This window comes from Cydia splendana, chromosome Z (genome assembly GCF_910591565.1).
Source record: "Cydia splendana chromosome Z, ilCydSple1.2, whole genome shotgun sequence".
Taxonomy (NCBI): Eukaryota; Metazoa; Arthropoda; class Insecta; order Lepidoptera; family Tortricidae; genus Cydia; species Cydia splendana.
In genome coordinates, this window is record NC_085987.1 from 16133663 (window position 1) to 16147855 (window position 14193).

The following is a 14193-nucleotide window of genomic DNA, read 5'->3' on the forward strand; positions in this document are numbered from 1 at the left end:
CGCCGCGTCACGACCTACGATGCCGGCGACGCAAACACCCAGCGTATTCACAAGAATCTACCGCACGTCAACTATACTACCCTGCCTACATATCTACGTCACCAGATTGCCAAAAACATTGGTTCAAGTACAATTTTAAATAGAAGGTACCTACCTATCTACCTCCTAGATATCTAAAGGCGGTTGATGAATGTAGTTGCGCGATGGTTTTTTAGTAGGATGCAGCTCAGTTTTACCTACTTATACAAACAAGACACGTATTGTAATTTCTAATTTATTTCCTACGTCCTCAGTTTAGTAGACCTACATAGACGGTCGGATTGGAGCACGCACGTAGATAGAGCGTGGTATCTCGAATTTCCATATCCCTTTCGAGTTTTCCCAGCTGTACGTAAGTTAACCGTCAAACTTATCGGAACCAGCCGGGACTTGATCCCATTGCTGGCCTGACTCTTTGGCCTTGACCGAACCGTTTAATCTGCCGGACGCCCGGATATATGTAGTTATAAGGATAAAGCTTATAGCTCACTAAACTAGAAGGTTTTCGTTGCTCTCAAAATTGTAATGTACCTACTAATATCTTTTTCATATCACCTATTCGGAAAAGGGCTTTTTCTTCCCTGATGGAGGGATCAAAGTGGTACTTTTCTTCCCTTACACTATTTTTACATTTTTTTGCACATTATTTTTTTAGTTTAAATAATCTGTTTAAGCATCAGATTGTGTCAAGACTAAGATTTTTTTATTTTCCTCATAAAATAAAAAGCTTCCTCCTCCATTCCTCGTGAAAAGCAGTATGTGTCACACGGTATCAAAATTATTTCGTCTTGGGCGTTAACACTTGAATCCCTAATTACGCTCAGGATCAATCACATCGTTTCATTCAGGATTCAATGTACGCCCTTGACGGAAATATATCATTTTGATCCCTTGTATCACAAACTACTATTTCCGGGACTAGCTCCACTGTCCGACACGGTCAGTTTCATTGCTTAGTTTTGCAACCAATTTTAACACAGATATCTAAACAGATAATACCTAATAATATAAGTACTATAAGGTATATAAGTGAACCTAGAATTTATGTAGTTGTGCTTATTGGTTAAGACGAATATATATAGATTGATTTACTCGTAAATGAAGTTTCTCGCACGCAGGCTTGTCTGTATTGTGTAGTGGCTATTTTGCGTATTATGTAGTTATTACATACCTAAGTATTATTGTAACCGCAGTAATAAACTGCGTGTCGGTTCTGAGTTCCTGGTTACAGATGTTTTTACGGGACAACGTCGCCGCCCTAAACGGCTTTGGGCTGGCGTGGGGCTGGGGCCGGGCGGGGGCGGAGCGGACAGTCCTCATTATCATGTTATTCATGTTAGTCGAAACCAAATATTTATATTTATAAATAAACCGGACGAGTCGGTCTGGCCCACCGAGGTATTCATACAAATTTAACAAATTTTTATTCTTTAAAAATTTTCCAAAATTATAGTTATCAGATTTTTTCCTGTATTTGTAGCGTAAGACCCCTGGAGCGCCCCAAAATTACCGTAGTATGGAACTCCTATACTAGTTACCAGCACACGTGTCTGTGTAGGGCGCTCCACGGGTTAATAGAGCATGGGCGGATTAACAATTCTAAGAATCATGCGTCTTTCTAAACTGAACAGGGTAGATATTGTTACATAGCCAGCACTTAACCCGGGAACGTCTGCGCTTACCCCCACATATTTTACTTAATAGTTTAGTAAATGTAAATAGACACAACACGAGGAACGCAACATAGTAAAAAAAACATCGAATTCTTTGCATTACGTTTTCAGCTTACTAAGGCTTCGTAGGAGTTAGGAAAGCCAAATATGTAGGTACATATAGGATGCTAACGTAAGTTTGAAATGGCTTCCTTTAGCCTTAATCGTGCGCCTTCCTAGGTTACGCATATGTGAAAATAGTATATTGTTAACCAAGGGTGGAAAGTGAACCATATCACCCGAGATATTTTGGCGCTCGACCAAAGTGAGAGCGCCAATAGATCGAGGGTGAGATGGTTACTTTTACCCGAGTTAAACACTCTCCTTTTCATTTCGACTATGAGGAAAGTCAAACACAAGAAAATATTTTGACAGCTAAGAGAATTAGGGACTGGAATTGGCGCCAATTATATCGGACAAAATCTAAAACCATAGACAAACCGATCTTAAATTGGGATGAGTCCGAAATGGTCTTAATTTATATGCGCCTTAAAAAAATGAAACTATATCAATGAATGTAATGTAATGATAGTATTTTAAACATTAATCATCATTTAAGTAAATATTTATGTTTTTATTTCATACATTTAAGTATTAAATACAAGTAGTATAATTTTTCTTAATAATGCAATGCAATTGACATCCAATTTCGATAATACTTGGTCTGAAATGCCGAAGCTAATATGAGACCTTTTATTTGAATAATATGGCATATACGGCTGTGAGTCGTTGCTCGAAGTACAAATTAAAAAAATATACTTTCCACCCTGGGAAATACAATTTTCCACCCGGCTATCAACCTATGAAAGGTGAACTTTCCGAACAGGAGAGATGAAAAAAATACCTCACTACGTCGAAAGATGCATATAGCTAGTGAGACACTACCTATATGCATCGTTCGACAGTGTACATTTTCCAGCATTTTTGGTGTAGCATAGTGGTGTTAACGGAATTATACTCTATACCAATCTATACCAATTGGTATAGATAATTTCAACTGAAATGGTAAATTAAGGTTAATATTAACGTAATTAACGCTAATTAATCATTAGGGTTGAAATTATTTATACCAATTCCGTTAACACCACTCCGCTGCACCAAATCGATTCGCGTGGTGTTAACGGAATTGGTGTAGATAATTTCAACTGAAATGGTAAATGAAGGTTAATATCAACGTAATAAACGCTAATTAATCATTAGGGTTGAAATTATTTATACCAATTCCGTTAACAACACTTCATGCACCAAAAACGGTGGAAAATGTACGATCACTGATTATATTATATGTATTATCCTTACAAACATATAGCTGGTTTGTTAGTGCACGACACCTTGCATTTTGTGACTATGCGCTGAAACTTGGCACAGTTGATTGTTAGCTGGTCATGAGCAGATACAGACTGGGAGCCGTCGAGAGCCACCTCTCATGTAGTGGGGGGGGGGGGGGGAAGTTCGACGCGCCGGCGCTTCACTTGGAGCAACATTTCTCTAAAACTATACCTATTAGGGCATGTAATATATCATTTTCTTATAAATTTAATATGAGGAATCTATTTTTAGAACAAAAACAATGCACTTTCTAACAAAAAAAAAAGAATAAAGTAGAAAAGACAGAAAATTTTGATATTTTTATAATCACCAATTTTTTTAAGTGTAGCAGGAATAATACAGTCGTAGAGCTACACTCATTACGTTTAAAAAAAAAATATATAGTTTATTATACAAATCTGTTGATAAATGGGAGATAAAAAATAATATTAAGCGTGGGTCAGAGTGACCTCATATTAAGGTGGGAAAGTTACTTATAATTTGTTCTACAATCGTTTTTTTTTAGTTTTTCGTAAATAACTCGTAAACGGTAGCCCACAGCAAAAAAATATGTGTTACGTAGGGTAACTTGTTGATCAATGAAACACTAAAAGTTCAAACCTTCCTATCTCTGGTGTTTTTAAAGTTATGAGTGTGATATTTCGTATGAAGATAAACAATTTAGTTGGCTATCGTATGGCATTCTTGGTTTCTACTTATCTTTAACAGTTTTGTATTATGAACCTTTTTTTTGTAATGAATTTTGTTTCATTGTGTACTTGTGCATGTTTTCAATGAAACACTCTAATTTTTACAGTGTAACAGATGTAATAATTTTAGTCTACCATGAAACATCGTTAATAAACATTGAAACGGTGTTATAAATAAGTGACATTAATACATATATGCTTTCAATCAATTAATGAGAAAGGAAAGGAGAAAATAGTGGTAGGCTGTAATTGTTTATTTAAAAGGTTTCCGACATATGAAATGATTATAAGATTGCTAAAATATATAACAGCGAAAGATTTATTTCATTATATACAACTTGAGTTTCATTGTGAATCGAGAATCTGGTCGGCACGTACGGCATGCTGCGAGAAAGGCATGCCTTTTATGTCCACGAGCATGATTGCCAACTAGGTGGACGCGGGAGGATTTTCAGCACCTGCATGCTTGATATCATACACTTTTTGGCAACATAGTGTTTTATAAACGACTGTTTCATTGTTCGACAAGTGACCTATAACCATGCCATCAATGAAACATTCAACATATAAACCATCCTATCTCAGCAGTTTCTAAAGTTAAGTATCTTATATTTTGCCATATGATAGACAAATTATCATCAATTTTCACAGTGTTTTACTTTCACAAATGTCGCACATATTCTTTAATTATTTAAAAAAATAATGAGATTGTTTCATTGTGTACTGGTAAATGGTGTTCAGTTAACATCATGTTTCATTAAACATGAGACCTGTTTCATTGTATACTACATACAAATGTTTCATTGTGAGACAAGGGTATGTTTTATAAAACAATTAAAAAAAACTGCACCAAAGAGTGAACCAAATTTAAAAATATTTAGCTCCAAATAAAGTGTAATACATATAGAACACAGCAAAAAATTATATATCGCCAAACTCGATTCTATTTCTTGGTTAAATATTGCGAAACATAAATGAAAAAAAAAATACTTTTGCCGCACGAATTCACAATAACGCTCGTAGGGGGCTGTCCATAAATTACGTCATCGATTTTTGTCGAGTTTTGACTCCCCCCCCCCTATAATCATCCAAAAATCATGCTTCAAATGACCCCATTTCCTCCTACTTCATGCTACCGTCATCCTACCCCCCCCCCCCCCCAATTTGAAATGACGTAATTTGTGAATAGCCCCTAGCAACGTGCTCCTTCTCCGAGGCGCGCTCGAGTATTGGTGAGGTGCTGGGGGTCCCTAAGTTTGCCCTTGCTTGACAGACAGCACTAGCTGGTAACTCTTAGTTTCCGAGATATCGCAAAGTTTCACTGTGTCCGTTTGTTTCAATGTAGAACAACTGACCCTAAATAATCTGTTTCAGATTTCTTATAAAATAAGTGCTACTTTTTTTCGCTAGAATCAATATTAAAAAAAAATATTGAAGGGAGAAAATAAATTCTAAAGTCCCCTTTTTAGTCATTCGTAAATAACTCGTAAACGATTGCCAATAGCAAAACATGTTTTATTACATGAATAATTTACATAAAATTTCGTACAAAAAGGTTATTCAAACTTTTTCGCTAGGATCAATATTAAAGAGAGGGAATAAATTCCAAGGTCCCCTTTTTTAATATTGATCCTAGCGAAAAAAAGTAGCACATATTTTATAAGAAATCTGAAACAGATTATTTACGTCAAAGATATTTTTTTGCTGTGGGCTACCGTTTACGAGTTATTTTCGAAAAACTAAAAAAAAAACGTTTGTAGAACAAATTATAACTTTATAAGTAACTTTCCCACCTTAATATGAGATCACTCTGACCCACGCTTAATATATTTTTTATCTCCCATTTATCAAAAGATTTGTATAATAAACTATATTTTTTTTAAACGTAATAAGTGTAGCTTTACGACTATATTTTTTGATTTCAGATTCCTGCTACACATTAAAAAAAAATTGGTAATTATAAAAAAATCAAAAATTCGTTTTTTAGTCTTTTCTACTTTATTCTTTTTTTTTGTTAGAAAGTGCATTGTTTTTGTTCTAAAAATAGATTCCTCATCCTCAATTTATCCGAAAATGATATAGTACATGCCCTAATAGGTATAGTTTTAGAGAAATGTTGCTCCAAGTGAAGCGCCGCAGCGTCGAACTTCCCTCCTCCCCCCCACTAAATGAGAGGTAGCTCTCGACGGCTCCCGGTCAGTTCTGCTCTGCTCTGCTCTGCGCTCTGCTCTCTGCTCAAGACCAGCTAAGAATCAACTGTGCCAAGTTTCAGCGCATAGTCACAAAGTGCAAGGTCCCCATACAACGGTGTGCACTAACAAACCAGCTAATAAGTAGTATTCGATAGTGAAGGAAACTATTCGTACGTCCTCATTGTCCTGTCACCCTATTCTGCTGCACTAACTTACGCGGGGCGGCTCGTAGCGCCGACGGCGTCGCCACCGTCGGTGCCCTGCGAATTTAATTTAAGTTATGGGGTCCTAGTAGCGTCGTAGTCAGTCGTTTCGTCACTCCAAATATCGGGCTAGGGTTGGAGAATGCATGGTTTCGGTATGGGTTTGCGTAGTTCGTCACGTCGTAGCAAGGGGGCGTAGAACTTGGCTTAGGAGTGAGGAAATTAATTTTATACTAATCCGTAATACTGAAACTGTCACATGAATTAATGATTAAATTAAAAAGTTACTTAATTCTTATAACACTTATTACCTATCCGCGTTTAGCAAAGCTTTAGCTGCATATGAACATGTACAATGCTACGAGTTTCATGGCATCGCCCGTAGCACATCTTAGCCAGGTTAAAAACACCGGGTTTTATGTAAAAAAAGCAGAGGCAACTTTTTGGTCCATTTGGTCGCAACAACGGATTTACAATATTACAAATAAATGTATGAAATTTTGGGCACATATTTTTTCTCGTATTAGGATCGAAGGGTGTGTGGTGCTACTATATCCGGAGATAGATTTTCCAAGTTACGAATTTGCTATTTGTAAAATTTACCACTTTTCTCAATAGCTTCATTTCCCGAAAGCATTTTTAATCTTTAGCACAGTTTAGTTATTACACTGCCTTTAGTATACCATACTATACATATACGTAGTCGCATACCATAGTTTTATTGATAGTAAAAAATGTATTCTTATTTCTTACCTATAATATAGTTTTTCAATAGTTTATTTACTTGACAGGATTTCTAACAATTCGCGTAATTTCCCACTATATTTCATTTCTTTACAATCATCGAAGAGTATTTAAGTTAAATTTTGTTTCTCACTCCATTAGTTTGCCGTTAGTCGTTTAGGTAGGTAGAGGTACAGGTACACTGCGAGAGCCCGACAATGACGCGACAGTTTCCTGCTACTTCCTACCTAGCACAGTAAGTGTTCATTTCCTCACTGAGCGAAAATAATCTGATCTCATGAAGATTAGTTTAAGTATCTGACATACAATAACTGCAATGTTACATTTTTTAAAAGTAAGGTATTAGGTATTTTAATAATTTAGGTTTAATATAACCAATTTAACACGGCTAGGATTAATCCTCTATTTTTGTACCTGTATGCATTGGGTCAATAAATTAAAGTCTCGTTCATATATCTGATCGATGCTTACCCCGAGTGACGTCATACAGCACTCATATTGATTTTTCACCCTTACTTTTCTCTCCGCTGCGGTCCTAGTCTGTGTGATGGAAGAGAAAAGCGCGCGTCCGCGAAAATTCGATACGAGTTGGTCAAGTGAGTAACCCGGCACCGTTGATTGACATCAATAATATATTCATATAGGTTTATATGTGTACCTAGTGTATACCTATATACATAATTTCTCCGTCCCTTAAAAATATCATTAGAATGAGGCGATTAATAGGCGTTACTTGCCGCGAATTCGCAGCAATAGAATGTAGTTACAAAATAGTAGAGGCATTTTAGGTATAATATGAACTACCTACTCTAACAGATAAAATTGAGGTTAGTGCGTAGTTATATAATTTTACTTTTGATATCTTATTATTGATCTTCTCGAGAGACGTGTTCTTAATGTAAGTACTATACCTTGTCTGCTCCTCGTCAATTAGTATATTTTTGCCCGCCTACGGCTGAGCCGACTCGCCCGTCACTATTTTCCCGAGTTAATCTGTCAGCTACCGCCCGCAGAGTTTGGTCGCCTGGTAGATCAACTCCATATTATCCCAGTAACATAATAATCCAAATGGAAAATAAAAAAATTATAATTGTATTTTCCGTATGTCTAACATACGTTTTGGGCTATAATAATTATCATTTAAATTATGATCCTTACTTTCCAAATAATAATTTCTGCAATGATTTGTCTCCTTATTACGGAAATATAAGTTTGGATCTTATTTCCGGAGTTTGGTATGGAGTCGAAAAAATACCTCACAATAAAGGCGAATACAAAATAGACTACACTAAGGAGTGCTTCTACATTGATATAAAGGAGGAACATGTTCAGGTCAGTAAATAAGAAACTTGAAGATACTTACTACGCTTTACCTATATATAATATTCTTTCTTGTTTGCATGGACAGTCATTGTACCGATGTAACAAACTACACCTACCTAAGTATATGCGTACATTCAGCATCTAAAGTTCATCAGTCTCTAACATCATCATCATCATCCTGGCGTCAATCCCGGCTGTGCCCCCGCGCGGGGCGCGAGAACCCGGGGTCCGCCTTCCGACTCCTTCGTGACCACTTTGCCCGATCTTCGGCATCCCTGGTAGTGAGTCCGTTGGCACGCATGTCCTCGTTGACGACATCAAGCCATCGCTTCTTGGGCCGGCCTCTTCTTCCCGTACCGGGAGGAGGCGGCATGGCCAGGCATTTGTTACCCACGTAACTTGCCGGTCACAGCTTAACAGAAAAAGATATGTCTCTATGTGTACAACACTTACTGTAGAAACGCATACTGTAGAAATGTAGTTGGAAAAGTATTCCAGGAATGCAGATACTTTTGGCACGTTGTTTCATCCTGCTGTCAGGCTGACTGTACGTGTACAGGTGTATCGAACCAACCCTAAAAGTATAGCCATAGTTACTATGACGCTGTGAGTATTTAAGAGCCCACCAACGTGCACACTAGCGCCACTGTTAATTAATCGTGATTATTTAAATTTAACGACAGGTATTAAAAAAGGGGGCCGCTAACGTACTCTATTGTGTATTTCAGTACCTTTTGAATACATCAAACTAGTTTTTATGTTGCTGGATTCGTTAGTCTTAGAAAGTTAAAACGGCCGTTTTTGTTTTGAGGTCCTAGTTCGACTAATCCAGCAACATAAAAACTAGTTTGATGTATTCAAAAGGTACTTAAATACAGAATACAGTACGTAGCGGCCCCTTTTTTAAATACCTGTCGTTAAATTTAAATAATCACGATTATTTAGCAGTGGCGCTAGTGTGCACGTTGATAGGCTCTTAAGTACTTACTCTTAGTCGTAAGTGTCGTAACCTAACAACATTGTAATCCGCTAGTATTAGGTAAATACCACTAAGTTGATACTAATTATTCTACTACATATAACAATCCGTTTATTTGTATTTTTCTAATTTAAATATAATATTTGTGAGCATGTTATTATAGTATTTATAGTATAGTTCTATTTGCGAATAATTTATTAATTACTCAATAGGTATAAATAATCGAAAATATTGTTATATTATAGAAAATAAGGTAGGTAATATTATAATTACGAGTACCTAATAACCTAATTTTGGTAGCTGAACGAAACCAATTAAGTAATAGTTATTTGTTTCACACGGGGGCAAAGTTGTTGTTTAACCGCTCGTGCTAATATTGATACCCGAGCAATCGAAAGATTCCAAAATCGAAAAATGGAATCTTAAGCGTTGCGAGGGCTTCAAAGCACGAGACTTGAACAAAATTTGCCCCCGTGTGAAACACAAAAATGTTCACCACACCAACCCGAAGCAAATATTAAATGTAAAATATCAAACAAAATCAAACCAAATCAAATTCAAATGAATTTTATTAAATATTTATCATCCAAAATCATCATTTAAAAGTCAATTCTACCAGCACATATAAGAAAACCACTCAAAATTTGCATTTGATTACTTTGCCTCACATGTGAATAAAATGCAACTTTGCTATCAGTTTTTGAAGTGCAAAGTAAGCCTTTCCGAGCTGGTGTGGGAATTCACCCTTAAAACATATCAATTTTAATTGCAGCTTAGTTAAGTTAAACAAGGTAATGATCGTGGTATTTTAATATCACGACGGCGTTTAAAATAGGTACAGATGTAGTGCATAATTATTTTCCATCGTATTTTCACGGAAACGTACGAACGTGTCTTGCTATTTCTGTCAGTTTTGGTAAAAAAGTACTGAGGTTGACTGATGTAGCATGACAAATACGAACGTTTCCGAGAAAATACGAAGGAAAACAATTATGCACTTCTTGTAATAGGTTGAAATAAATGAAATGATATGTATTAGGTTGGGGTCTCTATTGTTTCCTAAATAGTTTTAAGTCATAATGTATTGTTTGTCCGAATTTTCGTTAGTCATAATTGGTTTTTATCAGAAACGCGTAACTTTTCAGGTATGCCATAAAACAAACCTAACCTAACCTATCTATAGAATAACCTTATGAAAATCCTGAAATGTTAACGGTTTCAGTTTTATGTCTAACGATAATATGACAAACAATACATTATAACTTAAAACTTTATGGGAAACAAAGGGACCCCATTAGGTTGGTATTAGGGATACTTGTAAAGAGTGCGGAAGATTTGTAGATTTGTACCTAAACGCAAACTGCAGGGTTGCTCGACGAAAATAAACAATGTTACTCTTATACTGCGAACCACGATCGACGTGTTGCCTCTCTGTTGCACTTGTAAATTCGTGCGTAAGTGTGACAGGGAGGCAACACGTCGAACGTGGATCGCGGTAGGCCCTCTGTCCTTATTTGAAATAAGAAGAAGTTGTATTTCAAAAAATCCGTAGTAACTTTATCAAATGGGTACCTACGTTAAATTAAATCATCAACTAATATTAATTGTAGATAACAACAGGCGATTTAATAACTATCACAACGTTTCGGGTTAGATACTCACCTACCTATATTAAGTTGTGGACAAATATTTATGACAACAATATAAAAACATAATCACTTAACTATCCTATTCCGTGTTTTAATTAGTAGATTAAAAATAAATAAGTTATATAAATGTATATATTATAAAAAAGCCTAAGTAACATAGGTACCTATACGAAAAAAACGCTATGCGATTGTGGTGGTGTGTAAAAAATATTTTCATGCCAATCATGCCTAATCAATTGATGTCTATTAATTACTAATTGGGAGAGGTGGTGCTTCCTGCCATCAATCTGACTTACTGCTATGGAGGAATCATTTCTTACTCTTACGAACAGGAAATAAATGAAATAAAATATACGAAAAATGCATACATGAATGAACCTCCTGAAAGTAGTAGCAGTTATAGTTTTTGAATTTGGTACATTACTCGATAAAGGTTCAGAATCAGAATAAAGGTTCACGAGGTTAAAACTGTGCCGTGTAAGAAGAGTTAATCAGGACATGTGTGCCCTGTCCTGGTCTACCCTAATTACCGGGGTCATGAGATGCAGTTCACAGCCCGGACCTGAGTGATTACGGTGTCATCCTCGGCCCGTGGGCGGAGCGGTAATTATGCGACTATCACACAAATTACATTAACTACTCATTGTACTAAAAACAAAATTTATAAATCGCTTTAACAGGAGGTATGTTCTTGGCTCTCTAAATGCTTACGCTTGCGCAGCGAATGTGATAAATTGATTATATAAATTTCCATATAAAATGATAAGTTTTTCATTTAATTTCTCTTGATCGTATTTGGCCGAATTTAAGAGCCTATGAATAAATTTCGTTTTTAGAATCCTATTTATTGTTTTATATATTTTACGTATGTGAGTCTATTTATTTGGTATTATTATATTATAATTAACATACTCAGTTTCAGTACCAGTACGCATAAAGTACTATTTTTCTCAATTAGGTACCTAGGTATTTTTTTATAATTAAGTTCTCAAAAGATTCCCATGCCTAATTTGCTCCTTTATGTAAGATTAAAATGTCTAATTGTAGAGCCTGCGCGGAAAGAGAAGAGTCGGGAAATTTATGTGATCCAATACATTCTACGACTCTTCTCTTTCCGCACAGACTCTAATAGGTAAAACAAATAAATAATTGTGATCGACCGTCTTTTGTCATTCTGTACCTATACAGTCACCTGCAGTAATATGTTAATCTTCGAAGGCCACAAAAATATGTGACACGCTTTTATGGCTCTACAACTAAGATCGTGTTAGATATTTTAGCGTGACATAGCGTGATATGTGTAACATATTATTGCAGGTGACTGTACATTATTTTATCTTGTGGAACATGCTTCCATGAATGTATAGGAATGATAGTTTTACAGTATTAATAGTGTTAATTTGTCCTCTAGCCTACTCCTCCCACGTACCCGCCGCTGGCATATTCATACTTGAGCACAAGTTATGGGTTCAACCAGCCCGAACAATACCGGATGAGGTACTTCGTCGTCGAGTGGCACGAGGGCCTCTTCCGAAGCGAGTACCATGTCAAAGTTAACACTTCACATATGGGCTTCTGGATATCGAATGTACCCAGCACAGGTAAGTGAAAAGCTGTCGTGGATGTAATAAGTACCTTCCTAGGTACGATATCGATGAGTAAAGAGTGACAGAGAGACCGATAGCGTTTAGTTCGCTAGGGCGCAAAAGATTGTCATCATGGCTAGGCTCCCAGCACATATAACTTTTTCATCATAAAAACCTTTGTGACATAACTTATGGGCCGACTAGGTAGGTATTATTTGCGGTAATATGCATAGATATGCTTATTAACATGTTTATTTTTCTTTTAGCCGTAGAAAAGATGTACCGTTATTTCGGCGGAGTAATTCAGGTGCTAAAGGTAGCCAATAACCATTTGGTCCTGAACTTCTGTAATACGATGCCCTATCGAGAGTTCTACAGCGTCGTGTTCTCAAGGAATGAGAATCAGCTGACGCCCGAGGACCTGTCGAGCATCCACAGCATCTTCACGACCAAACATCTCTCCACCTCGGCCTTGAAGCGAGTTTGCGACAATTCAGGGACAATGCTTCAATTCTCGGTCGTCATGTTACTACTGGCCTGTTTGTTAATATGGGGGTCTGATGCATAGATAACAGTAATGGAACTATATGTATTATTATTGTGGTTGTACAGTGCTTGTCCAAGCACGTAGTTATGTAAAGCGTGTTCCGACGCAGTAAAATGACAATTCTCATTTACTGTTCGTTCTGCCCATTGCCACTATAATGTTTGTACAAAATAGACGAATATCGGGGCATAATATCTTTCGGAAACCTAAAAAAATCAACTAAGTATGTCAGCGACTGTGTTTAAGTTCTGGTACCTTCCGACCTAATATTATATTACCCGTTATGTATTAGTCTTATAGCCATATGTATATACTTATACCGGAAAAATATTAATGAAGTTACACTTATAATTCGTTAAAGAATTAAAACTATTTATAATTCATGGGTTTTATAAGTTATATGGATTAGTTATATGTTATATTGCTAATTTGTCGCAACAGCCTTTTTGTTTATACACTGTGTTTTTTTAAAGTCCTTTATGTTCAAGGGTGCATTCCTGAGCTTGCTTAAATTGAGTAACTTACTCAAAAAAACCGGTATTCTATTTCACTCCATTTTAAGGATAATAAGTAGGTAATATTTTTTTTTTAATAAGGGCCCTACGAACGTTGCACATTGATTAGTGTTTAGTATGAGTTTCTATATTTGCTACTAAACGCGAGTACCTCTACTATGTATCTCGGACGATCGATATTCGAAATGTCATTGATATGTTATACTAGTTTTCAATTGTTTGGTGGATTTCAATATTATGTCCGTGTTACAAAAATGCTATTATTTTTTATGAAAAATTAAAAAAAATAAAACACTTAAAGGTTAGGCACTAACTATGCCATTCAGTTTCCTTAAATGTACTTAATAGCCGTACCCCGGAATTTACGGACTTTAAATAAACACCGTGTATGTAACTCCATCAGCTTTGCTCCGAACATTTTTGTCCCTACAAAACTGTATTATTTGTTCGTTGGTGTTTCACTGTTTTTTTTAATTACTCTAACTCTAATTACGAGGTACATAATGTTACAGACAAATATTTTTATAATTTGGTAATATATATTTTCCATGTATTTTCCGATTATATTTGTAATTGTTTACGATAAAAGTGTTTTTTTTATTCCCTATTTAGCATTTATGTAGTTCCTAGTTTGTATTTAAGTGCGAAATATTTCTATTTTCCTAAAGAAGTTAGACCAAGAAAAG

The 14193-nt window shown here is 36.0% G+C and overlaps 1 protein-coding gene across 1 annotated transcript; it reads left to right on the plus strand.

Annotated features, from left to right (window-relative positions):
* The first annotated feature begins 7894 nt into the window (after window positions 1–7894).
* Window positions 7895–13988, plus strand: LOC134804868 (uncharacterized). The gene is made up of 3 exons (XM_063778173.1): window positions 7895–8240; window positions 12271–12460; window positions 12712–13988. Exons 1-3 carry the CDS (start codon window positions 7977–7979, stop codon window positions 13011–13013), a joined length of 756 nt encoding a protein of 251 aa, XP_063634243.1. The 5' UTR covers window positions 7895–7976; the 3' UTR covers window positions 13014–13988.
* Window positions 13989–14193: the final 205 nt, after the last annotated feature.